Source organism: Rattus norvegicus, chromosome 3 (assembly GCF_036323735.1).
Source record: "Rattus norvegicus strain BN/NHsdMcwi chromosome 3, GRCr8, whole genome shotgun sequence".
NCBI lineage: Eukaryota > Metazoa > Chordata > Mammalia > Rodentia > Muridae > Rattus > Rattus norvegicus.
In genome coordinates this window covers 175,292,774-175,320,200 of record NC_086021.1, presented here as the reverse complement: position 1 = coordinate 175,320,200, position 27,427 = coordinate 175,292,774, and the positions used below count along the sequence as shown (strand labels likewise).

Below are 27,427 nucleotides of genomic sequence, written 5' to 3'. Positions count from 1 at the left end.
ATTACCCACATCTGCTGGCAGCTGCCGAGTGCAGTTGCAGATGGAATGTGGGGTAGGGTTGTTTTCTTAGACGGGCTGCAATCAGGCCCCTTTCTCTTGCAAGCCATTGAAAGAGAGGCTCTGAAATCACTGGGAGGCCAAGGAAAAAATGCCCGACGCCTCTCGCAGGGCCCCAAATCCTGAGACAGCCCTGGCATCGTACACCACGGGATCAGGGGCTCAGCACTTGCCACAGACGCCATTCTTCCGTCTCCGCTCTGCTTCTCTACTTCACTCTGTGTCTTCCTCAGAACTAAAGCTGCCGTCTCTGGCAGCCCCAGCCTGGGTGTTTAAGACAGCCGGTCTGTCTGGCCACCTGCCCAGCAATGACATGGGGGCATGTGACTCAACCGTTCTGTGCCTCTGTGTTCTCATCCAACAAGTGCCGGGGGTAGGTCCTCACTCCCTTCCCTGAGTCCCTGGACCACAGTGAGATTATTAGCATCTGTCCCAGGCAAACCTGGATCATTGTCATTACGGAGATGCCCAGGCGGGACCACAGTGTGGCTGCCCTCTCACCCCTGTGGCCACAGCCCAAAAAGCAGAAGCAAGCCTCTTTGCAGTAACAGTCCCTAAGCCCCCAGACGCCCTCCCATGAGACCACTGACCCGTGCACGGACTGAGGTAGTAAGTTACACTTACGATCTGAGTGAGGAGAGAGGACTGCTTGGTCCCCACAGATAGGAGGTCCCCTGGAACAGGTAAGCCTGGCCATTTGGGAAGCAAGGAGCCACCTGCATGGGCAGCCATGGTCAGAAGGTCCTGTCAGCATCCTGGCTGAGGTGAGAATCACCCTCCCCTTTCTGCAGGGTGCTTGGGAAGCAGAGCCTATCTTAGCTGCTTCAGGGGATAAAGCTGCAGCTTGGCTTTGATCCACGGCTTTCCAAGGGCTGAGTTTACCTGGCCCTCCACTGCAAAAATCATCCTGAAGTGTTTGTCTAAGTCCCATGGAGAGAGCAGGCACCCCGCACACGTTCAAGTCAGCAAAAGGCTTGGGAAGAGAGCCTTGTCTGCTTCTGGTAATGGCAGCAGAAGACGGTATGTAGATGAGCCGAAAGCTCCCTTGCCTCTTACAGGCCAGCCTTCTTGGTATTGTGAAGGTCCTGTTACCACATGATCCCACGTAGGGCCAATACCACAAGGGCTCACGTTCTGCATGGTTCCCAGTACAGCATGGGTCCAAGTACAGCACAGATCAGATGACCTCTTGTCACTAGTGAGCACTTGACAAGAGCCAGGTGCTGCCTGAGGGCCTAGCCCAGCAAGAGAGAAACTGGTCCTCCAAAGGGGCAAGGCCCCAAGAGCAGGCAGTGACCAGGGACACAGCCAAGGCTGTTCATAACAGGCTTAGGGAAAAAAAAAAAAGTAATGAAATAAAAGACACCTTCCCCAGTGCAGAGCGCCTTGAGGCACCTTCAGGGAGGTGGTCCAGAGAGGCCTCCCTGAAGAAGAGATCTCTGAGCCATGGCCTGAAGTGTAAGAAAGAGGCCGGCCTTGGGAAGAGCCAAGGAAAGAACGTTTGAGGTGGTGAGAACAGCTTGTGCAAAGGCCCTGGGGTATAGAGGACAGCGTGTCCAGGACACAGAAGCCTAGTGGGAGTAGGGAGCCACACGTGCGTTGTGGAAATGGAGACCGAAGTGTGGCTGACATTCAGACTTTATATTTTAAATGACATGGAAAAACCACGGGAAGCTGTCAGACAGGAAGGAGCCCATCTGTGTTCCGAAAAGCCCAGGAAGTGGGGAGACGATACCCAGGACCATCAGGGCCACAGGAGTAACAGAGAGTAGCCAGGGGGCCGAATCATGGTGATGGGTTGGTGCCGTGGAGAGAAATTTGGGGTGTGGAGCCAGCAGGACTCGAGTGGGCCCAGGGTTCAGAGTAGGAAAGAGTCATTGATTCTCAAACAAGGGTGCTCTTGCCGGCTAGGGGACACGCAGTATTGGTGAAGACAGTTTTGAGTGTCACAAACATGGCACCCTGGGTGGAGACCATCGGGACTTTATCCTGCTCAGGAGAGCCCTGCCCAAAGAGTGACCAGAGTGACAGTGACCAGAGTGCCAAGTGCCATGCCCCGAGGGCCTGGGATGGGTGGTTCCCAAGCAGTGTGGGGAGCGAGCAGGAAGGAAGGTTAGGGAGGACTGAGCCCGCTGGTTCTCTAGACCCCTGGACACCTCTCGTGTCTTGGATGTGTGTGTCTGTCATCTGCTGAAGGCCTGAACTTGAGAGCTGTTGCACTTCCCAGTTATTTTAACTTAACCGTGAGGCTGGGCTTGCTCACAAGGGAGAACTCATATTGTATTCGCTTGTATGGTCTCCCGCCCCCAGGGCTGTCACACACCTATTGGGTGAATAGTTTTGGACACCCCACTCACTCCCCTCTACGTTCCCAAGAGCACTAGAAGGCGCTGACTGAGCTTCCCGTGATGCCTCGCTCCTGGGTGATTGGCGGACGGAAGTCACCGCTACAGCAGGGTGGGGGTTGGGGGTACCTATACCCTGGCAGGTGGCACAAGGCTTCCCGAGTAGATCAACCTTCCAAGCCACCTCTGCAGCTGAGCCCAGCACTTTGCTAGATTCTCACAAACCAGTGTTTTACATTTCCAGTCTCGGTAGGATTGCAAAACACACATGGGCCCAGTGGCAGGGGCACCAGACTCATAACTGCCTGTTGTGAAAGACGTGGCCCCCTGCTTTACACACTGGGCCCCACTGGAGACAGCCCTCCATTCCAGCCCAGACTTGAATCCTTAAGCTAAGCACGCCTGTGGGGCCTCGGGGTAGGGGAGGCTGAGGCCATAGACTGAGGGACCTCGAGCAGGGACATAAGATGTGTTTGGCCAGGTGGATGCCAGATGTGTCTGGGAAGTAAGCTGCTGAAAGCTTTTCTTGTGGGCCCACGGCTGGAACCCAGCAGGAGTCTGACCCACCTTGGTAGCCAGAGAGGTGGAGATCCGTGCTTGGTGAGCCCTACCTGTCTTCAAGCTCTGGAGACCCATGCCATGCGCAGACTTCTAAGGTCAGCTGCAAGGGGGTGGGGGGTGGGGGTGTTCGGAGAACAGGGAAGCTGGCCAAGGTCGTCGAGATAGCTCAGCGTCTAGTCGTCTTGCTTTCTTATAGTAAAATGGAATCCCTGGCTTAGCGATCTGGGCAATTGAAGTTTCTCTTCCCCACACAACGAAACATTCGAAGTAGTGGAGAGGCCGAGTCTTGTCTTTTGAAAACATCTTGTGACGATGTTGTCAGTTTTCTGCTGTCTAACTCTCCCTCTGTCCTTCATGTCTTTGACCTTCTTGTCTCTTGGCCACAGCTCCAATCATCAAATCTCCCTTCAAAGTAGGGATATAGGACAGAACTTTTATTCTATCTCTTATTTTCCAAAGAACAAAATCCTTCTGAAGCTCACCCTGCCGCAGGCTTTGTGGTGTCTCACTGGCCCCTGGCTGGGTGTTGTACTGGATTCTAAACCAAACTCGGGGAAGGAAGGAAGGATAAACGGGGTTCTGCTGATAGTCTTAGCCTCAAAGCTTTCCAAACCAACAGATCAAACACCTTCTGGTTTTAGCGAGTGCTTTGAGGGGAGGTTTACCTGGAAGGGACTCGCAGATAACTTATCTGCACAGTCATCAATGAAATACCCTGATTAGGAATGAAAGGGAAAACAAAGGCAGAGTGGCTTATAATTAAACACACTGAACACACTGCAGCCCAGCACCTGGGCGGGACACCTGAGCAGGGAAAGTGCCCACATTGTGCAGAGGGGCACCTCGAAGCAGGATGCTTGGCCAACATGACTATAAACATTTTCTAGCAGCTGAGGAGACTTTACTGGGTGGATAACCCTCATGCCAAGAAGCCACAAGGACCTGCACTGGGATTCCTTAGCATCTGTGTAAAGACCCAAAGTGTGGCGGCAGCACCCATAATCCCAGCACAATGGGGGCAGAATCAGGCGGACCCCCAAAGCTGGTTGGCCTGAATTATTGAGCTCCAGGTTCATTGAGAGGCCCTGTCTCTAAAAGAAAAGAAAAGAAAAGAGAAGAGAAGAGAAGAGAAGAGAAGAAAAGAAAAGAAAAGAAAGGAAAGGAAAAATGAATTTTGCCCTCCCTTTAGTTTATCTGGAGGTAAAAACCACTCAACAGTGGTCTTGTTTGTGGGCGACAGCCCTTTTCTAGGCTCTGGGAGCTGCTAGCAGCTTTCTCCTCTGCAGCAGTGTCTGGCAGAAGTGAGGAAATTGTACTGGAACCCCTCCGGCCTCCTGGTGCGCACTTGTGATCCCGCCCCCCCCCCCAGAGGCTGAGGCAGGCAATCGCTCGTACATCGGGAGTTTGAGGCCAGAATCTACATGAGATTCTGTTCCCCAAAACCAAAACCAGCCTCCATACTTGAGTTAGTCCTGTGGTGCCTCAGATGTTCTCACATAGCCCCGGGGTACCCTCTTGGGCCAGGAGAGGCTCCCTGTGAATGACAGTTTAAATGCAGATTTGGAGACTGGAGACATACACCCTAAAGATGCCTGTCGCTCCTGTCCCTCCCCGGCCCTGCTGTGACACTGGGTGCAGCCTTTGTCACAAGAAGGGCCAAGTGTGTCTGGGTGACCTTGGGATCACTGTCATCTCACCAGGATTACATGGAACAGAGGTAAAAGAGACATCCCAGAGGCCATGGTGTCGCAATCAAAGATGGCGGCTCCAATCAGACTGCCTTGCTCTGCTTGGCCTTTCAAGAGCTGTGTGCAGGTGGGCCAGCCCCTCTGCCCCTCTGAGGGGCTGTTGCCTCCGGTGGAAACCTGAACAGCCATAGCAGTCTGTTCCCCCAAGTCTCTGTGGGGACCCAGGTCAATACCTGGGCGCAAGGTCCTGGCTACAGAAAACCTGGCTTCCAGTGGTCACCGTTGTAGCTATTTCCTGCTTATATCTGAGAATTCTTTCTTAGCTTATAGGGCAGGGTTGGCTGTATTTGCCCATTTACCTCTCAGACTCTTGAAGCTTGTTGCCTGCCCTCCCCCACTCCCCACACACTGGCCTCTTCTCTCTTCTCGGATGCGGTAAAGCGGTCTCCAACCCCAAGACTAGGCACTTGTTCTTGGCACTGTCTAATGCCACATCTGGCTCCTGGGGTCTCATCTCTAATGTCATTGTTTCCTCTGGAATTCTCTTATTTGTTCTCTGTCTCCTCTCCCCTCACTTAAAAAGTGAGCCCAGTGTGGTGGGACCTTGGTCTTATTAGAGCTCGGCCCAGCCCTGCAGTTGCCCAGGAAAGAAGCCTGCAGATTGACCTCGAAAGGAACAGAGTCTGCCCTTGCTGGAAGGTGACTGTTCCTCAGGGCCTAGAAGCCCAAACCTGTTGTGGCTGGCAGAGAACAAGCTTGAAGCAGAGCTGGTTAGATTCACGCTTTCCCACGGTAGCTGGCGGAGGGGGTCATCCTCCTGATGCCCCAGGGGCACGGGGCTGGTCAGTCTTGAGCCACCTAGGAAGTAAAAGTTCACCTTTGAGACAGGCGATGTACAGGTCTGGGTTGAGTTTCTCTCATCAACTCCCACCCCCACCCTTTTCCCCAACCCTGATCTCCTAGCATTTGAGCCCATCCCAGGATGAGCTCTGAGCACTTCCTGGACCCCAGATGATTTAGGGCTGGAGCAGTATCCTGGAGGCCCGAGAGTTCAGGGCCCTGTCTAAAAGAGGAAGAGGAAAATACAAGAGCTCCAGGCTGCCTACCCAGGGCCTGTGTTTGACTCTTATGTTCTTCACCAGTGTGTTACTTTGAAACTTTCGGAGAAAAAAAAACAGTTACTAGAATGGTGGGGGATGGGGCATGACAGGGTCTCGCAGTATAGCCCAGGCTGACCTGGAGCACTCTTCAATCCTCCTGCCTCCATCACTTTCCCAAGTGCTAGAATTACATGCATATTTTAAAAGCAGAGTTTTCTGCTTTTTCTGAAACTTGAGGCCTGGGAGTCAATGTGTGCCCTGGTAGGCCACCTGAGTGCCTCCCGGCCCTAGCCAAAGGCTGTCATGACTGAGTCCAGCTGCCTGTGTTCTTGCCCTGCCTGGTTGGTTTTCCCACAGTGGAGCAGGCTTCTGCAGGAAGCGAAGCCAGAGGGGGAGCAGGGGAGCAGTGACCCTGTAACAGGCCCATTCCTCCGAGGCCCACACAGATGTCAGCACCTGCTATGACAGGCTTTCAGGGACAACATGTTACACGTATGTCTGTAGCGATACTAAAACTTTACACCTGGCAGGTAGCGCACACCTGTAATCCCAGCACTCTGGGTGTGGAGGCAGTGGGATCATGGGTTCAAGGCCATCCTTGGCTACATATGATGCTTGAGGCTTAGCCTGGGCTACATGATATCCTATTTTAATACTACTACTGCTACTACTACTACTACTAGTACTACTACTACTACTAATACTAATAATAATAATAATAATAATAATAATAATAATAATAATAAATTCGCCCTGTACTTGTTACTTGATGCTTAGTCATCCCCCAAATCTTTAAAAGCAGGAAGTTGATTATGTATATCTGTAAGGGGGAAACTGAGGCACTATATGAAAAGCTTCCGTGGGCTTCACTGAGCTCCGTCATCTTCCCACCTCCATTGCTGGGCTCTGAGGTGTTTGGTGTAGATGGCAGCACCTCTCTTGTGTTCTGAGGATGCGTGGGCTGACAGTGACCCCAGCTGGGAAGTCCAAACTGACTATCCCCTCGCTGCCCACACCTAGTGCTGGTGACAGACATGCTTTCCTCGGCCACGCCGAATCCCACGTCTCTGTATGGCCTGAACAGCAGTAGGGTAGCCCCAGAAGGTGCAGAGATGAGAAACGCTGGGTCTTAAGCCTTACACTAGTCTTCCGTCACACTGGCCTGTTTCTCTAGGCAGAGGAGGGTGAAGGACTGCACCATTTCCTGAGGTGGAGGCTGCGCCAGGGTGGGGCTGCCGGGCAGAGCCTGAGGATGTAACAACTGACCTGCGCCCCATGCTTGCCTCAGGAACTGGATTCATCTGGAGGGCACTGAGGGCTGGGCTTAGAACAGCACAGGACACAGTCTGGAAGTCTCTGGGGGTCTCTGAGCAGGAGTTGCTGGCCACCTTTTGGAATGTAGAATGAGGCCGCAGAGAGACCATTCGCCCTTGCTGGGGCCCTATCCGGGAGCACTAGCTGGGAGACCTGAGCTCAGGAAGAATCTCATTGGCTAGCCTTGGTCACATGATCACCCTTGGTAGGAGCGAATATCCTCTATGAAGTAAATTGGGGTACTGTTTTCCGAAGAAGGAGGGGAAGGTGGGTGCTTCTCGGGCAGGGGAAATGAGAAGTCTGTGTGGCCCTTTCCAAGGTGGAGCAGCTGTCATCTCAAAGAATGGAGTTTTTTAAAGGCAGACGGTGACAGCTTTTCCTGCTCCCAGACCCTGTAGTGAGGTACTGCTGGGGTCTGGAAGCCCCTGCCTATAGGACAGTCAACTCCCCTCATCCAGCTTCCTCGGTGTTCTTGTCTGGAAAATGACGGTGACCTGTGTAGGCCCACCCAGCACCCTGGGGGCCGGACACACCCTGGTCCCAGCCTTGTCTGGACCTGGGTTGCTCCCTTTCCTTTCTTGCATTCCCAGGATGCACCTACTTAATGGCGCTCAGGTTGATGCCTGGCAGTCTGTAAGCCACTGCCCCAGCTCACAGGACCCACAACCTCTGCTCTGCTATTCACTAGCCCAAGAGGCACACCGGGCAGGAAGTGGGGTCCACACGTTCTCTATCCATCCCATACATAGGTGGTTATTTGGTCAAAGGGATGTCAGGCGTCTGTCCCACCTGTGTCCCAGTGTCTGGAATGACCAGAGCACTGGGTTGTTTATATTGGCTCAGGATGGAGGTGTGGCATGCTCAGCCAGGCGTCAGGCAGAAGGAGACATGACGGGGCTGTTAATCCCAGCAGTCCAAATGCCCTAGTATTCCCGGATGGACTTCCCGAAGAACACAACATCCACAGGCAGAAACCCCCGAGCTGCGTGTAGGGCACCCACGGGGCACGGGAAGCGTGGGGCTGAGCGATGGGGTGAGAGAGGCGGGGACGGTCAGTCCCCGCTGAACACCAGCCGGCAATTAGGCGTGAATAACGACTCTGTTCAAGTTGGGCTTTATTGCTTTTGGCTCCAGGCCTTTTACAGAAATAACTGTAACTTCTGCCAAGGAAGCTTTTGTCCTCAGCTGAGAGGAAAGAACAAAGAACAGAGGTGGGAATGTCTGCATCTGATTCTGGTTCCCCGAAACACCCAGGAAGGACAGCAGGCGTGGCTGCCCACAGGCAGGGGCAAGGGTACAGCTGTGTCCTCTCTCAGCTGTGCCAGCCGAGCGCTCTCCTGCGTGCTTCCGCCATCCGAGTTCTTTGTGCTCCCTTACTCCCGTCGTGGGGACTTTATTAGTATTCCCGGGTGGCGTGGGCGGGGGAATGGGTGCCCCAGCGTGCGTGCAGAAGTCAGATGACAACTTCGTGGATTTGGTTCAGAGTCCAGGTTGATGGGCTTTGGTAGTGCGTGCCTTTGCCGCTGAGACATCCTGCCGGCCCTTTCAAGCCTTAGTAGGCATTACCAAGGCCCAAGGGCTAGTCCCCAGCAATAGTGAAAGTAGGGAGGGAGGGAGAGTCAGCGTTTAGGCTGTAACCAGCTTCTCACTGACCTTTGAGTCACCTCCTCCTGGAGGCCTCCTCTGATTGACTCTCCGTCTGATTGACGCCCCACCCCCCTACACACACACACACACACACACACACACACACACACACACACACACACACACATTCTTTCAGAGCTCTCAGAAGAGTCTGAAATTCTTCATTAGTTCATTCTCCACTGATCCGGAGCCAGCCCTGCCTCATATTTCCTGCATGCAGCACCCACGCACAGTGGCTAGCACGCGCACACAGTAGGTACTCAGATCCTACACTTGGTGGCTAGCAAGTGGATACACACATACATAGTAGGTGCTCAAGAAAGATCTGGTGGCCTGGAAGAGGCCCTCACAGCTCTCTAACCAAGTCACAGAGGGGCCTCAGTGTCTGTGGGTTTAGAACGGACAGGCTTTTCCCTGTGTCCCGTCTCCCAAATCTAGGTCCTTCCTCCCACTTTTTTTTTCTTAAAGTTTTATTTATTTATTTTTTTATGTGCATTGATGTTTTGCCTGCATGTCTGGGTGAGGCTGCCATGTGGTTGCTGGGAGTTGAACCCAGGTCCCCTGGAAGAACAGCCAGTGCTCCTAACCACTGAGCCATCTTGCCAACCCCTTCCTCCTCTTTGAACATTTAATTTTTTAGTTACTCGTATGGGTGTGGGGCTTGTGTGTGTGAAGGCAGTGCCTACACAGGCATAAGGCATAGGATCCCTCGTGAGCGGCCCAGTGTAGGTGCTGGGAACCGAACTCACGCCTTCTGGAAGAGTATCATGTGCTCTGAACCACTGAGCCATCTCCAGCCCCAGGTCCTTCATCTGCGCCCATGTCCCCAACCGTAGGCAAAGGACACCGCAAACAGGAGTGTCTTTTCCCTAAAACAACCAGATAACACTGAAGCCTCTTGCAAGGCAAGCCTTCCTAGGGCTGCCTCTCCAGGTCACATCCCACGCTGTGTGAGGTTTGCTGAGCACCTTGACTCTTACAAACAAGGCGGGGGTGTTGGAAACAAAAGCAATGGAGAGAAATTAATGTTTTCCCGAACTTCAGATACAAAAGCTATTTCTGTCTTTCCCAGACCTGACTGGGGAGGTTCACTGTCAGGAAAGATTGGCAAGACAGCCTGGTACCCTACCCCAGCGTGCCTACGGCAGAGGCAGGCAGGTCACCGCTGGGTGGACGCAGGAAATTCCAGACCAGACAGTACCAGACAGCAAGATCCTTCTCCATCTGAAAACCAGAAACAACGTCTAGCCTGGTTGGCCCTGCCCGGCATGTATAGAGCCCAGCACTGCATAAACACCGAGTGGTGGTGCCTGCCTGCAATCCTATTGCTCAGGCAATGGGAACAGGAAGTTCAAGGTTACCCTTGGTGAGTTCAAGGCCAGCCTGGGCTATGTGAGACTTTACCCTTAACTCGCACCTGCCAACCCTTCTCGGCCTCCAGATCCTGGTATCATGGCTTTCGCCCTACTGAATCATACAAGAATTTAGAGATAACTGGGGACCTTCAGGTTACCCAGAGTTCCTTGGGCTCTGAGGAACCTCTGGAATGGGCATAAGACAAGCTTATGTTCCAACAGACAGGCAGCTCTCACTGCCCAGCAGGGCAGGGACACTGAGGTGATGGCCTGTGGGCCACCACACTATGTGTGTTTGAGGAGGGCCAAGGAGCCTGGTGTGTTCATCCATAGTGTGACCTTTAGTCACTCCATGGAGAGGCGAGGCTCGTGTCCTATGCCCTCAGACCAACCCGGCTACATCACACACATCAAGGGGATGAAGGGCAAGAATTCGAAGCCACTGAAGGGAACAAGCAGCTCCCTCAGTCACTGGACACCCAGCTTTGGAGCCCTCTCTTGGCCCCGCCCCGAGTCCGCCAGAAGCAGGACACATGCAGGCTCAGCAGCCAGCCTTGCTGGCCATGCCTACAAACAGAGCAGAGAACAGCCATTCTTCCTGAGTCTGACAAAAACAAGGGAGTTTGACTCATGTCCCAGAAGGGTCGGTGGGGAAACTGACCTTGATTAAAAGAGAGCAGAATGTGGGTGGCAGAGAGATAGCTCAGCGGTTAAGAGCACTGACTGCTTTTCCAGAGGTCCTGAGTTCAAATCCCAGCAACCACATAGTGGCTCACCATTGTCTGGTGTATCTGAAGACAGATACAGTGTGTGTGTACGAGATCGCACGTGCGCATGTGTGTGTGTGGCGGGGAGGGCAGAGAAACTCACAGCTGAAGGAGGAAATGGAATCTATTGAGCCTAAATGAGGGAACCAAGAAGCCAGCCTTCTTCCTCCAAGCTTAGCTAGAACAAGCCTCCTAATGTCACTGGCTTGTGCCACTTCTCAGAACTGGCCTCTTCCTGTGTTGGCTTCCTTTTCCACTCCACAGGTGGCAAGATAGTGACAGGACTCTGTTTTTGTAGAATGTGTTCCTCTTCCTGACCAGTCAGGCCAATGCACCTACACTCTGATTAGTGAGTCACTGAGGCAGGGGGATTGAACAACCCTGCTTGGTTCAGGTCTTGATCTCATGGTCTAACCTTAGACCTCTGTAGCTGCACCTAAACAAACATTCTGGACCAAAGGCAGGGAAAATGGATGCTCAAACGAAACCTAGGTGCTGTTGCTGGGTAGCCCAGAGCCAGCAGATGAGACTTGACAACGTTGACTGGGCCTTTGTTGCATACAAATCTACTTCTAAGGGTCCTTAGCCATTTCACCCTCTCAGCTCTATGCAGTGGATGCTGTCACTTCTCCCACTTTATAGATGGAGAGATACCAAGACCCTAAGAAATGACACGTCACCGATATCCAGTGGGCAGCAGAGCTGGTTCAAACCTGGGCAGTCAGTTCCAGATCACAGGGTACCCCACTCCTCTCAGGGTGCTCCCTGCTGCCTCGCCCCACCCACCCACCATTGTGGACTGCCCTGCTCACCCACCCTCCAGCCCCCCACCTGCTCTGTGGGAGCAGGGATTTGGGTGCAGCTTTCTCTGGGCACGCAGCCGATGTGCCGGTGTGTGACTGCTGGGGTCCCACAGTCTGTCCACCACCACTTCTTTGGCACACTGACGGTCTGGACACTCCACTTCCCAAGACTTTGCACGTGATGTCTCTAGCCTCTCTCTGAGCTCAAGCTGGGATCGAGGGTCTTGGTGCCATCTCCCATCCTGTCTGCTGCCCCCTCCTGGAGATTCCACTGGCTTCTAGTGTGTCAGCTTGTTAGAATGTCAGTACCACAAGGGCAGGGACTTTGCTTCACAGTACTGAGAACTGCGCCTGGCATACAGGCCTTCCAGAACGTTCTGGAGCCTCAATGTTTTTGCAGCTGGCTGTCATTCCTGCTGGAGCTTTGGGTCCACTTCTCCTTGTTTACTTCTTGCCCGAGTTACCTGCCCAGATGCTGAGCTCTGTGTTGAGATCAGGCCTCCACCCCCAAGCCCCTCAGAAGGGTTCTTTTGTCCCTGGCCTGTTTCAAGGCTGCCTTGGTTCTCCTGTTTCTAGCTAGAATCCCAGAAAAAGGCACCAGGGTGCCGAGGTCCTGAACCTAAGAAGAGGACAGGGGAAACTGACCCACAGGCCCCACACGCTCCCTCAGAGGCCAAAGAGCACTGGAGGGAACCTGTACCTAGGAAGCAGGAGATGCCAGCATGGCGCACCTGACACGTCCCCCAGCTAAACATCTACCTGGCCACATGTCCCCCTCCCACCCTGCATTCTTCCCCTCAGCCTAAGGTCACACCCTCTACCATTTCTCCAAGCGCTCCCTGAGCTCTCCAGGGCTCCTCTGGCCTTTGTACCTATGGAGGGTCTCAAACTCAAACTTGGTACTTCCCACCCTCCTCCAGGCAGCCTTCCCTGACTACCCCCGCCAGCAGTTTCTCCGTATTCTTCCTATTCACTAAACCTCAGTCCTGCCTATTGTGCTTGGCTTCTGCTGTTTTTTTTTTTTGTTGTTGTTGTTTTTGTTTTGTTTTGTTTTGTTTTGTTTTTCCGGGAGCTGGGGACCGAACCCAGGGCCTTGCGCTTGCTAGGCAAGCGCTCTACCACTGAGCTAAATCCCCAACCCTTGTGCTTGGCTTCTGAATGGGGTTTGCAAGAGAAGGACCTGGGGTCAGGATGTCTGGGTGCACCCTCACTTGCCTCTCAGGAGCAGAAGGCACCTATGGGCAGAGCTGTGCTCTCAACAGAGCCATGGGCTTACTTCCCAGAGACCTGCCTCCAGGGGCCTCCAGAGCACCCTCCCTTCTCTCCCTCCTCGCCCCCTTCCTTGACAAGCTCACCCAGAGGCAGACAGCACTGACCCTCTGATGTGACCTGGTCTTAGGAACCCCTTGGGGGACAGGAAGTGGATATGGTTGCAGGCCTTGTTCTTCGCGGCAGATCTTGAACCCCTCGTGCCTCAGCTTCCTTGTCTGTGCCTCTGAGTGCTGTAGTATGTGTGGCTGAGTTACCATGGGATGGGTGTCTAGGATTGTGCAGAGCTCTGGCAAGCACCGGGAGACTTTAGTTTCCCCTCAACATTCTTTCAGAGGGTCATTGTGTTGGGGGTAAGCTCCCTTCTGAAGGACAGCCCTGACTAGTCTTTGATTACTATACCTTAGTCACCCCCATTGTTACCAAAATCCTCTCTGGGCTCCATTCAATCCATGTGTAACACACGCACACACACATGCACACACACATGCACACACACACAAACACACAGACACGAACGCACATACAAACACACACTACACACACACGCACACATGCACACACACATGCACACACACACAAACACACACACATGCACACACACATGCACACACACACAAACACACACACATGCACACACACACATACACAAACACACACACATGTGCACACACACACGCACACATGCACACACATACACATACACAAACACACACACATGCACACACACACACATGCACACACATACACAAACACACACACACACACAGCACCCAGAGCAGGGCTTCTTCTGCAGGCTTCCAGGCTCCCACTCTCTCATTGGTCAGATCTGTGTCACATGCCCACCTCTGGGCCAGTCACTGGAACCAAAGACAGGAGACGTTCATTGGCTCTACCTATGTCAGTGGACCTTGCTGCAGCACCCACAGTGGCCTCTGGGCACAGTAGAGGGCTGTTACCAGGAGACAGGTGGGAGAATATTCTACGCTAAACCAGGAACAAGCCTGAGCACCCACTGGTGTTAGGGACACAGAGAGGGATGAAACTCACTGAGAGAGATCTGTGCCTTCAGCAGGTGACATTCTGGCAGGGAGATTGGCTGGTAGAGTGACTGAAGTGGCAGTGCTTCAAACCCATGGTGCAAAGTTGGGATGTGAGCAAAGACTGGGAGGAAGGGACTGGGAAGATATCCAAATGAGTGGCCGGTGCAAAGGTCCTGGGGTGGAGACACGCCAGGCATATACAGAGGTTGTGTGGCTGGAGTTAATGTAGGAGGGAGAGAGGATGCAAGGAAGGGCCAAGTCTAAGGTCGAATTGTGAAGGGTCTTGTCCTTGTGCCTTTTGGGGACTTTGGGGTTTTACCCTGGGTGGGACAGAACCTTGGAGGCTTTTCAGTAAGAATAGGCCCTGGTTTTTCTTTAGTGGAATTCCGGCTGCTTGGTGAGAAGAGCAGAACCCGCTAGCGGTTGTGTCACCCGTCCTTGGGGGACTGTCCTGCCACCAAACAGCTTACTTCATATCTAGGAGCACCCAATGTGTGGCAGGGTTTTGCTCCCATTTCATGGGTATCTCTGCATACCCCAAACTAGTCCCTCCTCCGCTCCGACCCTGTCAACTGCATGGTTCTTCCTGTACTCTCTACCCTTCTTGTGGGATGTGGAGACCCCCCCAGAGGAAAATGACCATTCTAGGTATCCTGAGTGAGACCTCGGGGATCCCCCATAGCTGTGCTCTGTGGGCCAGGGATCTCCAAACACACCAAGACCCGCTCCCACCTAGAATAGCAGGCACGTAGATCTGGAAGTGTAGCGGTGCCTTCCCACTCTCTTGGGACCTTTTGGTGTCTCCAAAGATCTTCTGCAAGGCGGGGGGGTGGGGGAAGCTTTGCCAAGTCCAGTGAGAAGAGAAAGGGCCAGACGGACAGGCTTTGAAATGAGCTGATGGAAGAGGCAGTGCGCACGGTGGTGGACAGGATGCTCTGAGACAGAGCACGGACCAGAGGCATCCTGTGCAACGATTTTGAATCTTCTTACCAAGACGGGGAAAGTCTCCTGTCATTGTTAATTGGTTTCTTCTGTGTCCAGAAAGAAGCTGGCACAGGGCCAGAAGTCAGGGGGGCGGGGGAGGGGGACTCATCAAAAATCGACCCACGGATAGCTCGGGCTGACAGATAATTAGCCCCTCTCATGCCACAGCTCTGCCTTGCGGAACTCAGCCTCTATCCGGAGCAGGAAGGGCTCCTTGAGACCAGCATGCAGAATCAGAGCTGGGATTGGAGCCCAGCAGATGACATCTGCCTCGGGCTCCCCCACCCCCCACCACTCTGGTCCCTAAAGAAGCTCTGAGAGGGTACCTGCCCACCTACTGCCTTTTGGGGCAGAGAAGACTGAGGCTGGAACGGAAGCCTCTTAAGAACCAGCTTACAGACCTCCTTTTGGGGTTCCATCATGCCAGCCAAATCCAGCCTGAGTTTAAACCTTGCCTGCCCAGAACCTACAGTCCTGGGCAAGTGATTTTAGTATTCCGCGTCTTCCTCTCCTCACCCGTAGAGTGGGTATGACATCACTGGGCAGTTGTGTGCTTTAGATGGACTGGCAGCTGTGAAGTGCTCAGAGTGAGGGCCACCCGGGCATTTCAGGAGTGTTTGCTCCCATGAGTCCTGGCTGGAAAACTACCACTGGATGCCCTGTGGGGCAAACCTGTGGGAATTCCCCCAGGACTGTCTCACTTCCTGTAGCAGCACAGAGGACTTCTGGGACCTTCCGTGCACCTACACTGGTGAGCACCAACCTCCTGATAAGTGCCCTTTTGGAGGATGGCCCTGACTTGGAGTAGTCCTGGGGCCAGCACTGTGGTGAGGGATCTCTCTGTTCCTGTGAGCCTCCTTCCTGTTCCCTCCAGACTGGGTGGCAATGTGCGCTGGCTCCTTCTGGCACCAGCTGGTACCCTCCCTGGGGAGAACAGAGCGTTTGAAAAGGCCCTCCTGCAGTGCACAGGGAGACCATCGGCTTCCTTTAGCTCCATGGGAGCCACTCTCCAGGGAAGGGATGGCTCTGTCCCACTCACACTTGGGAGAAAGAGGTTCCCATTTCAGGATGTATATTTGTTTATTCATTCACTGTGGTGGTAGATCCTGTGACTCAGACAGGCCTCGAGCTTGTGATCCCCCTGCCTCAGCTTCCTGAGTGCTGTGATGAAAATGCCACCTCATTGACTTTTAAAATGAGGCTGAAGAGGCCATGGATCAGGGCGCAGCCCCGTTTCGAGCTTGTCTAGCATGTGCACACCCCGGGTTTGATCCCCGGGCATAGCATAAGCCATGGTGATGCACCCCTGTAATCCTAGCACCCGGAAGTGGAGTCAGGAGCTTCAGGAGTTGAGGTTCTTCCTGGCTGTGTGGCAAGTTCGAGGCCGCACTGAGAGCTCGTCCCTGAAACAACAGAAGAGTGGAGTAAGGAAGGAAGGGTTAGTTGGAGGGTATCGGGGTTGGGGAACTGTGGTAGAGTTGGGGACTGCGGCAGGGATGGGGACTGTGGCGGGGATGGAAGAAATTGGAGGGACAGAGTTTTGGGGCGAGGAGAGTCACCAGGCAGTCAGGAGGCAAGGTTCAGATGCTCTCTGCTGTCCTCTCTGGGTGCCTGTGGGGACGGTGAGTCTGTCTTCTTGGCTGTCATGAGAAGAGGAGCAGAACCCGTGGAGGGAAAGAGGGACGACCTGTTTGATCTCCCATGCCCAGTTGTCTGGTGGGGGGAAACTGAGGCATGGCAGTTTTAAGTGACTCGACAAGGCATCCAAAACTCTGTGCTTTTAACTGCCGTGCAGGGTGAATCAGAGAGACCATTGCGTTGGCTCTCTGTGGAGGTAGATGAGGGCTTTAGCATAGCAGGGAACCAAGGCAGCCAGAGTCTACCCTCTTGGATGCCACCCTCAGTGAGCAGGTTTCCCTTCTTACTGTGTCCTCAGTGGCCTGGTGCCATGACTGTCTCCCCTGCTCTTTTTGAAGGCACTGGGGCAGGCACTGGGAGTCACTCACAGTCTTCACCCCGCAATACAACCCCTCCTTGGGGGTGGGGTGGGGTCAAATGCTTAAGGAAACTCTGTCTAGCCATAGCAGCACGTGGGTTGGAACTGGGTACTCACAGCACAGTGGGAGAGGTGACCACAGGCACAGAGGTCAGGAGGGCTCACCAGCAACAAGGACAGACGCAGACTCTGGGGCTCTCAGCAGCCGGGGCCCATAGCTACCCTGGAGCAAGAGACAAGAGGAGGAACTACCCCATGTGGCCCCAGCAGAACTGTGGCTACAGATGGGGAGCTACTGTGCAGGTGGGGGCAGGGAGGAGGAGGAAAAATAGGCAGGCCCTCGGACGGTTTCCAGAGGTGGAAACAGGCTCTGCTCCGTGTGCAGAGATCAAGAGGGTGAACGACACCCACCCAGACTGTCCCTGGGCCTCTGTAATGGTAGCACCATCCAGAGAACCGGCATGGCTGGCTCCTCCTTGGGGGCCCTCGTAAGTGTCTGGAGAAGCGTATGGGGTCCCTAGGTCTCTGAGTTGGGTCAATCCCAGTTGTGGCATGGCCCTCTAGAAGCTAGCATTCCTCCCTCTGCAGAATTTAGAGTTCCAGCTCCATCCCTCTAGTTACACAGGAGCAGGGGACCAAGCTGTGATCAACCAACACAAGCCCCAGCCCTGCCCCTCATGCAGTTGCCCCTCCTGTGTGTAGGGTCTTGGTCAGGGGTGTGTGTGGATGGGCGGGGTACATAAGATCGTTCCAAGGTAGGGTAGCAATTGAGGAGATCAAACAAGTGCTAAAATACGGGGAGCCAGGGTGCGCCTGCCTGAGGAGGTGACCTAGTACCTAGACTTGGTGGAGCAGAACCAGCAAAACTTACCGAGATGACAAAAAGCAAGTGTCAAAGAGTCTCAGGGTAGAAATGACCCCATCTTGTCCAGAAAGAAGCCAATGGGGACGGAGAGCATTTGGGGGAAAAGGAGAAGAGGTAAATGGAGAAGGTTAGAGCGAATGAACACAAAGGCCCGGGGCCTTGAGCTGAGACCAGCCAGGGCTTTGAGCCAGCACGACCAGCAGGTGCCTCTTCCCCTACTTTGGACACAATGATCTGAGTTTCTGTCACCACGGTCAGGGCCCTGCTGAGTCAGGGGATCTGCTTGTTGTTGTAGGAAGTTCCCTCCCTCGCCCTGAGGAAGGGAACATCCCTGGGCATTTTACAGCCGCAAGGCAAGTGACATGGTAATATCAGTAGGCCGCACAACCCCTCTGGGGACACTGCTGGAGGCCCTGGGTAGGCCCTGAGGTGGTGGCTGGCTTCCCCTTCCCATACCTTCATAGTCAACAGGGTGGACAGACTCCTTCGAGGTCACAGTCGTGGTGATGTGTCCTGACTCCATTGCACATGGTCCTCCCTTCTCTGCACCCCAGCAAAAGAAGCTGAGTCCCCCCTTTGGGACCACCTCCCTCACCCACCTTTGCTGGAGATACAATCCCCTGGGGCTAATGTGGAATGCTTTCTCTGCAGTCATGTTCACTCCGCCAGGTCAATCTGATAGGAACCCTTCCGCCCTGCTGCGGGATCAGGGGATGAGGGCCTTGCATACTTGGCCCTGTGAAGTTGAGTAATTAGCTTGGCCATGGGGAAACTGGGGTTCTTCTGTCTGTTTGTGAGGACAACAACCCCCAACGGGCGGGTCTGGTCCAAGAACCTATGACCATACAACCCAAAGCATCCCAGTAACCCGAGCCATCTGTTGCTGGAGCTGGAAGGCAAGAAGCAGGCAGAGGTGCTGGTGACTTGTCCCCTTCTGTGTCTGGGTAGGTGGCTACTCAGAACTCTTGTCTTAGAGGGGTCTGTTCTATGCTTCAGGGCAGTCTCTCCTCCAAGGGAGCCCCTGTGGATAGTTCTACTGCCAATCTGCCGCTACGACTGCCCCTACGGTAACTGTAAACATTTCTCGAGCTTAGCCTGCACTGCGTTCATGACATTCTAGACAGTGTGGGAAAGTCCGTCCTTGCCCACAATGTGCCTTCCTTGTATGAGGCAGCATGCGAGCCCAGCGGGGGCAGCTGTGATGTCAGTACTAACTCTCATCTCTCCCTCTCACCCTTCAGATTCTGAGGGAAGAGGGGAAGGAATCCCATCCTCAAGAAGCCACCTCAGCCTCTGCATCCAGGAAGAAGCAACAGACGGGCAAGCCACGCCAATGGCACCCCCTGGCCTGCCACTGTGGCTGCTGTCCACCGCTCTCTTCTCCCTTCTGGCTGGCAGCTCAGCCTTCCTCTCCTATCCCCGCCTGAAGGGTCGCTTCCAGAGGGACCGCAGGAATATCCGGCCCAACATCATCTTGGTGCTCACGGATGACCAGGACGTGGAGCTGGGTAAGTGCCTGAACTAGCCAGGGACACCTGGGGCTCTTGAGAGGAGCCATGGTCCCCACATGGTTCCCATAGAAACCCCAGGTGCCAAGCAGTCGTGTAGACTTTGCGCCTGAGCAAGTCAAGCCAGCTCACAACTGGGGGGGCCTTGAGAATGTGGGTTCATAGTGACCCTCAAGGGTAGGGATCCCCAACTTCTCCATACAGAATGATTCCCCAATGTCTACAACATAAGGAGAAGAGGAACAGTTTCAACCATTTTCTCTCCCAAGCTACTGGGCCATGGCCTTGGCTGACAGCTAAGCCGTCTCCTGTCCCTTCTCATCTGAGCAGTGTCACAGCTTTTGCTCTTTCTGCTACAAAAAGCACCTGTAGGAGACACCAAAACTGAGGCCACCAGAAGGGGCTTCAAGAGTCAATCTAGATGTGTTCTCGATCACCTGTGGGGCTTCTCCCAGTGACATCTCTCCCTCCCTATGTCTTCTCACCTTGAGGTCAATGTGTGCGTTCCGCCCCAGCTGAGCCCTGTGTCCATGCTGTCCCATAGGAACACTGGGCCCTCTGTATCCTCAGTTCTCCATCTGCAGATTCGACCAAACACACATCAAAAACATCGGGAAATGTGCGGGCATTCTCCCTAGTCATTAGTCCCTGAGCAGTACAGTAAGACCGCCTGCAGGGTCACGGTCATCTAGGATGAATAAAGGGAATGTAGGTTATTGGCAAAGAGCACAGCAGTTAATATGGGGGTCTGGACGCGATCAGAGCCCGGTCCCCAGCACTGAGGGACAACCGTGTAATCTGAGCCACAAATGCGAGTGGCTGGGAATGTGGCTCCGTTGATAGAGCATTTGCCTGGCTTGTGCAAGCTATTGGCTCTGGTATCAGGGCACCCGAGGCATCCCACATGGCCACGTGGTCAGGTAGCACCGGTTTAATGAGAACAGTAGGTGTTTGTTCTGCCAGGTGTTGGGAGCCGCTGGTGGGATAGGGGTGGGGCTACCATGCTGGCAAAAGGATACAACATTGACGTAAACCAAGGTGGAGCCACTGCGACCAGGCCCATGAACCATGTGACCCCAGTGAGGGAACAGAGGGACATTGGGTTGGGATTTTTGTTGTTATTGTTGTCGTCTTTGGTTTTGTTTTGAGACGAGGTCTTGCTATGGAGCCCAGTTTGACCTTAACTCAAGATCCTCCTGCCTCAGCCACTTGAATGTTAGGATGACGGCATGAGCCATCACACACATCTTGAGTGTCATTCTTAGTGAAATGGGTCAGGAGGGTGCTTGTGGCATGGCCTCACTTGAGCTCCCACGGGACCCCACTGCTATGCTGATGACATCAGGGACAAGAGCAGGAGCAGAGGAACAAGAGGGGCAAGGATGAAGGTTCAGAGTGGGGAGGGAGGAGGCCAAGCTGTGCATTCTTGGGTGCATGGGTGCTGGACCTGACCCAGCAGTGACTAGATGGTGACTTTCAGGGCAATACCCTTGCTAAGCCAGAATCGCATCACAACCTTGAATCTGGCTCTTAGCAAAGCAGTATAAGCAAGCAAGTCAAGAGTCCATGGATGTGAACTGAGAACAGGACCCCCGTTGAAGGAATCAGAGAAAGAACTGGAAGAGCTTGAAGGGGCTCGAGACCCCATATGAACAACAATGCCAAGCAACCAGAGCTTCCAGGGACTAAGCCACTACCCAGACTATACATGGACTGACCCTGGACTCTGACCTCATAGGTAGCAATGAATAGCCTAGTAAGAGCACCAGTGGAAGGGGAAGCCCTGGGTCCTGCTAAGACTGAACCCCCAGTGAACTAGATTGTTGGGGGGAGGGCGGCAATGGGGGGAGGATGGGGAGGGGAACACCCATAAGGAAGGGGAGGGGGAGGAGTTAGGGGGATGTTGGCCCATAAACCGGGAAAGGGAATAACACTCGAAATGTAAATAAGAAACACTCAAGTTAATAAAAATAAATAAATAAATAAATAAATAAATAAATAAACAAACAAAAAATAAAACTACAACGAGCTGTTAGCACACACATCAGAATAGCTCAAACAAAACAGACTGTGATGCCCAAAGCTGTTGAGAATGTGGGGAAATTATTAAAAAAAAAAAGTTACTGTTACAATAAATAGTTAATAACATGAAAAAAAAAAAAGAGTCCATGGATGACATAAACTGGGGAGACAGAATAAACCATGGCTGACTGTAAGAAGCACAGCCATTCCCCCTACCCCCCTCCATCTTCTGAATGGAGAGAGTGAGGCACAGAGATGTTGCACCGCATATCTGGTTGCACAGCCGAAATGGGTTGAAACGGGATCTGAACCTAGAACCATGCATGACCTTCACCACTGCTGTGCCCAGTCCATTTCCGGGATGGGCGATGGGCTGTCAAAGAGGGTCCATGTGGATGCTTAACTGTCGCAAGTACTGTCACTGGCCCAATCTGCAGATGTGTTTCTTTGCTCACAAGAGTGTTCTGAAATGTAAATTTCAGGGAGCCAGTCAGTCCGGACAGGGACTCACACATCCTGTGCTATGACAGCTCCCGCACACAGCCCTGGGTGACAGAGATTGGTCCCCACCAACCGTTACCTCCTTAAGTGTCTTGTCCTAAGCAAACAAAACTGAGCCTCTGTGAGGAGGGTGGGCGGGGCGTAGGTAGTTGGGGTGCTGACGGGCTTTTTATAAACCAGACAGACCCAGATCAATAATGCATGCTCCCAAAAAGCTTGGCCCATTATCTCACAGTTGGCCACCACTGGCAAGCAGAGGGTGGTCCTGAAAAATTCATCGGCTGCTATTTTCTGCTTGTCTGTGAGGGCCTCTGGCTGGAGGCCTCTCAACAGAGCTAATCTTAGGCTTCTTTCCAGTCCCAGGTGGGGACAGCTGTCCATTCTCATCAGGACCCAGTGAGAAGAAGGGCTCGTTCTATCTCGTGGTCACCTCGCCTTCCTGGCGCTCTCAGCCCTCTAGTTGTCCTTTGAGTGTTGGGTCCCCCGAGCATTAGTGAGTGAGCACCTAGGTTGTCCACTTGCAGAGAGTGAGGAAGTCTTTGAAGATACACAGGAGCACCAGCAAAACAATGGGATGGACTTATATGTGACACGGCAGTCCTGTCCCACACTGGGCTGCGCACAGGGAGGCCAAGGAAATGCTGGGTTCTGCTGATGCTGGCCAAGTTAATTGGATGCAGGCCAACTTCAGGATGTCTCCAGGGCTGAGCTGGCCTCTGAGAGAGCCTGGGGAGAGTCACACATACCCTGAAGCAGAGCTGTCAGATAGGACAGTCCCATCATAAGTGTCAAAGGTCAGCTATGTGGGACTGTCAGATGGGCCATTAAGGAGCTGTGGGGACAGGTGTCTCATCAGATACGACAGCTCATAAATGAAGCCACGCATGGTTGTATATGCCTGTCACTCCAGCACTCAGGAGGTAGGGGCAGGAGGATCCCAAGTTCCAGGCCAACCTAGGCTACATAATGAGACTGTCTCAAAAAGAAAACAAAATCAGACAGGCACAACCCCAGCCCATCAATGCCGCCTTCCGAGTCAAAAGTGACTTCCTATAACTCAGCCCAAGCAGTGTTGGATGAAGTGGAACCAGCAACTTCCTGGGGATGGAAATATGAAGTTCAAGCACACTTGGGGTTTTATGTGCATTTAGATCCAAGAGTGCCTTCTCCAGATGCCACCAGTCTCTGTGTGACCTCATCCCCACCTCCCTCCAAGCTGGCTCTGCCTTTAGACCAGCTCACTCAGCATTTCCGTAGGATGGCCAGTGCAACCAACAGGGCTATTAGACAGCCTGGAAACCCCGGGACTGGGATTGAGGGGAGCCGGGCAGGTTTCCTTCAAGGGAAACTAGACAATGGCTCTGGAGGACTCCAGCAAGAGGGCACTCAGGCTCCCCCCACATGTCTGCTGCAGGATGAGCCACGTGCACCACACCTGCTCCCTCACCCTCAGTCACTGATCACCTGGAATTAAAGACCGCTAACTAGCAACAAAGTAACCAAGTAGACAGAATCTTGACTGACGAGCAAAGAGCAACAAAGTAACAGAAGCTTGACCAATGCAGAGCCGCTGCATCTAGCACAGCCGTGTGTCAATAACTGAGACAAAACACACAACATAAAACCCAGGGCAGTGGTGGTACACTCCTGTAACCCCAGCACTTGTGAGACAAGGACAGGAAGACCTCTGAGTTCCAGGACAGCCTGGTCTACAAAGTGACTTCCAGGACAGCCTGGGTGGGCTACATAGAGAAACCCTGCTTCAAAAAACCAAAACCAAACTAAAACAACAATAAGAAGAAAACACACACACACACACACACACACACACACACACACACACACACACACCACACTGCATATGACAGGGGACAGTGGTGAGAAAGGAGCAGAAGTCAAGCAGAGGGAAGGGGGGAACCTGAAATTTTATCTATAAAGATCTCATTGATAGAGGGGACACAGGATCAAGAAAGGCGAAGGAACTTACCAATGGGAATTGTAGGAAGAGCATTCAAGCAGCAGTAACAGTTGGCACAAAGGCCCTGAGGCAGAGGTGTGCAGGCTGACAGGGTGGCAGAATGTGTGACCCAGGGCACAGAAAGTGGCAAGCCTGAGGGGTGCTGATGGTGATGTCCATCATGCAAGGGTGTGAGACTGAACCAGGGAAAGGACTGGGGCTTTCTGGGTAGGGTGGTGTCTGACGGATCAGAGTCTGATTTCCATTTCACTATGTGGAGAAAAGGCTGGCTGTCCAGTGAGGCGGGTGAGGGGTCTACTGCTATCCAGGCACAAGAGGAGTCCAGCGAGGGCTGTACTGCAGTGGCCCAGGCTTAAAGGCAAAGCTGGAAAGATGCGCTATTGGGTCATAAGTGAGACCTGTGGAGAACATCTCCAGGAACTGCATAGCTGTAGGGATAAATTGGTGGGGTCGCTCGGTGCCCATGCCAAGCACCAAGCGAGGAGCCACTCCACAGACAGCCACAGTGGAGTCTGAAACTGAAGGCCAGCCTTGATTTCTGAGGTTCGGGTGTGTAGTGGGGATACAGCTTCTAGGCTTCTTTGCACCTTACTGAGTGAGACACTGAGGACTTCAGGTCCCCCGCTCTGATGTCCACATCCTGTGCCAAGCAGACCTGCGGAAGAAGAACCTAGCAGCCCCATTTTCCACATCCCACCCAGGAGATGAGGGAACTACACTGTGTGCTGCAGACCCATAACCAAGAGATGGATCGGAAACTCTCAGCTCTCACGGGGGCCAGATGGCAGGCAGCCCAGGACGGCGCGCCCAGATTCCAGGCAGCGGTTCAGGGCAACTTCATCCACCTCCAACGTCCATTCTGAACATTCTAGCTGCCACTCACCAGCAAAAGGAAGGCGTGTGGATGCAGGTTATCTCAGGAATGGCCCATTCTGGGTTCAAACTGCCAAGTGCATTCCTGTGAAGTTTTTCTAGTTTTATTCACCAACTCGGGTGTTGAGGGGTGGATTCCCTTGAATTCTAAAAAGTGTATCAGAATTCGGTTTAGCTGCTTGGGAAAGAAAAATGAAACCTAGCATGACTTTTGCATCACATAAATGTCTAGTGGTCCAGAACTGGTGGGGTAGCGTCAAGAACGGACCATACGTCTCTAGCTTCCTACTCTATCATCCCTTCTGTGTAACATCTGTCCTCAAGGCCACCTTGTGCTTCAGAACAGCTGCTGGGTCCCCAGCTGTTACAGCCACGTGCTTGGCAACGGGAATCGAAGGACGAAGGGCAAAAGAGGCTAAAACAGTAAATTAAGACCAGCCTTTGAGGACCACGCCCCAGCAGTCACATGGGATGTGGACATTCTTACATAGTCACGTGATCTCCAGTTTGGGCCAAGTCCCAGAGGGCTTAGCGTCTTTGTGAGGGTGTGAACAGGCGTGAAGAAAGCTCCAGGGAGGACATTGTGCCCTCAGGTTAGTTACTGGAACCCGGATACAGAGCCACCCAACAGTGTCATACCCTCTGCCCACACACAGAGAAGAAGGAGGGGGAAATCAGATCCAAGCCTCGATTTCCTTCTCTGATCTCCTGCCAGGACCTCCTGTGAGCCAAAACCAGTGGGTGCAGGAGTTTGTTGGTGCTGGCCATTCTCTGAGGACAAGGGTGCTGAGGTCAGATGTGATTGTTGGCGACAAACTAGTCACAAGAGAGTCAGTCGTGGGCTAGGTGCACTGTGAGACAGAAGCTGGACCCACTGAGAAGGAAGAAAGGGAAAGTGTGGGTGGGGCAGCTGGGGTCTGAGCCACAACAGGACAAAGACAAGGGTCCCGGAGGGGACAGCAGCTGTAGCACTGAGAGGTGTGGTGAGATCTGTACACTGGGGAGCGGCTGCCCACGTGGATGGCTCCAGAAAGAACACTGGGGGCAGGGTGGCAGGTGCAGAGGCACCACAGTCTCACCAGGATCTTGGTGAGCGCTGCCCAGGCTGGGGAAGAAGGGGACATGACAGAGAGATGTAGGGACCCAGGTGAGCCATGCATGAAGGTCAGGATCTTGGTATGAGGCTGACGGAAGACCGTGGACATGCCCTGAGCAGGCAGGCGTCCTGTTGCAAAGGTCCTAACTGTGGGTAGGGAGGGGTTGGTTGGAGGATGAGAGTGTGAAGAAGGGAGACCGGCTTGGGGGTGGGGAGGGGCTGGTCAGATGGGGTGCTGGTGCTGCCGAGCAGCCAGCTGAGGGAGAGCAGCAGTGGATCCCCGTTCTGCTTTTGGGTAGGAAGTGCATTGTGCCAGGCAGGGGCTACAGAGCCAATCACGGTGCCTTATGCAGAGACAGAGCTAGAGGAGGAACAGCGGCATCTTAGTTAGGCTTTCTGTCGCTGTGCCAATAAAGCACGATGACCAAAATCAACTTTGAGAGGGAAAAGTTTATTTCATCTTAACAGCTTTAGTCCGTCATCACTGGAAGCTGGGGTGGGAACTGGAGCAGAGGTCATGGAGGAACTGTGCTTACCGGCTTGTTCCCATGGCTTGCTCAGCCTGTAGCCCTATAGGAATCAGGACCACCACCTAGGGATGGTACCGCCCACAGTGGGCTGGGCCCTCTCTCCCACCTTAACCACCAGCCAATAAAATGCACCACAGGCTTGCCTCCAGGCCAATCTGGTGAGGTCATTTTCTCAATTGCTGTACCATCTTCCGGAATGACTCCCGCCTGTGTCGGTTGACATAAAACTAGCCAGCCACAGCTAGGTTGCAGGCTTCGCTTCTCAGGTGTCACTTTTAGTGACTTGGTAACTGGGTCTGTGATATCCCCGCCCCCCCAAAACCTGGGGCAGCACTCGCAAGCACTGTGTCCTTAAATACTTATCTGGTATAGCGAGATTGCTGTACATGAATGTGCCTGTAGGGACGAGTCGTTCAGAGTTCCCACATTTACACCCTGCCACTGAGGGACATGGTTGGGGTTCTCCCCCAGAAGCCTCCACAGCAGAGCCAGCAGATGACAAAGGAGAGACTGACAGCTTAACTGTGAAGTTTCATTCCAGCATTGAGCAGCTGAGTTCAGCGTGGCCTCCTGGGCATCTGCCTGGTTGATTTGGGGTTTTGTAGCACCAGCTTGATTTTGGAGTTCCCCAGAATCAGAAGGGTCCCCCCCTTGACACCATCAGCCGGGAAACCGTATCTGAGATGCTGGTTGTGGGATCCTGCGCTATTCGTCTGCCTGAAGAGCCTGGAGCTGACAGTGTCTACTGCGCCATGAACCTCAGCTCCTGCCTCTGCCCAGATGTTGCTTCTGGCTGCTGCTGGCTGCCTCCCTCTCACCCCCGTCCCTGGACAGAACTATTCTGGGACATCTCATCTCCCAAAGTTGTCAAACAGGTGTCTCTGGAGGAAGGTGACCTATAGGAAGATCCCTTTCCCATGTAGACATTCCAGGGACACTCAAAGCTAGGTGAGGGCTACCACATGACCATGGCAAGCAATGTCATGACCTCGGGATGGAGCAGGACACAGATGCTTCTTACCCTCGGCCTGAGCTCAGGACCTATTGTCCCATCTGCACTCTGGGGTCTTTGACTGCTACAGAATGGTCCCTTCTGTCTCTGCTTCTGGGTACCTTTGGGCAGAA

The 27,427-nt window shown here is 53.4% G+C and overlaps 1 protein-coding gene and 2 long non-coding RNA genes across 7 annotated transcripts in view; 1 reads left to right on the top strand and 2 right to left on the bottom strand.

Moving 5' to 3' along the window:
- Sulf2 (sulfatase 2) overlaps nucleotides 1-27,427 on the top strand; it is an 82,487-nt gene that overhangs the window by 3,608 nt on the left and 51,452 nt on the right. For 4 of the 5 annotated variants that reach the window (NM_001034927.1, XM_006235596.5, XM_063283881.1 and 1 more), the window contains exon 2: nucleotides 19,036-19,302. In NM_001034927.1, the coding sequence (NP_001030099.1) occupies nucleotides 19,128-19,302 (175 nt within the window). In that variant the 5' untranslated portion in view covers nucleotides 19,036-19,127. Of the gene's footprint in view, nucleotides 1-15,542; nucleotides 15,685-19,035; nucleotides 19,303-27,427 lie in introns of those variants that run through there. The other variant, XM_063283882.1, reaches the window with a different exon arrangement.
- LOC134486206 (uncharacterized) lies at nucleotides 208-7,370 on the bottom strand. The gene is made up of 2 exons (XR_010065048.1): nucleotides 7,018-7,370; nucleotides 208-5,509 (listed from the first exon to the last, which is right to left on the bottom strand). It is a non-coding gene; the product is annotated as an uncharacterized LOC134486206 (long non-coding RNA).
- On the bottom strand, nucleotides 15,995-17,226 carry LOC120101930 (uncharacterized). The gene is made up of 3 exons (XR_005502984.2): nucleotides 17,047-17,226; nucleotides 16,493-16,573; nucleotides 15,995-16,336 (listed from the first exon to the last, which is right to left on the bottom strand). It is a non-coding gene; the product is annotated as an uncharacterized LOC120101930 (long non-coding RNA).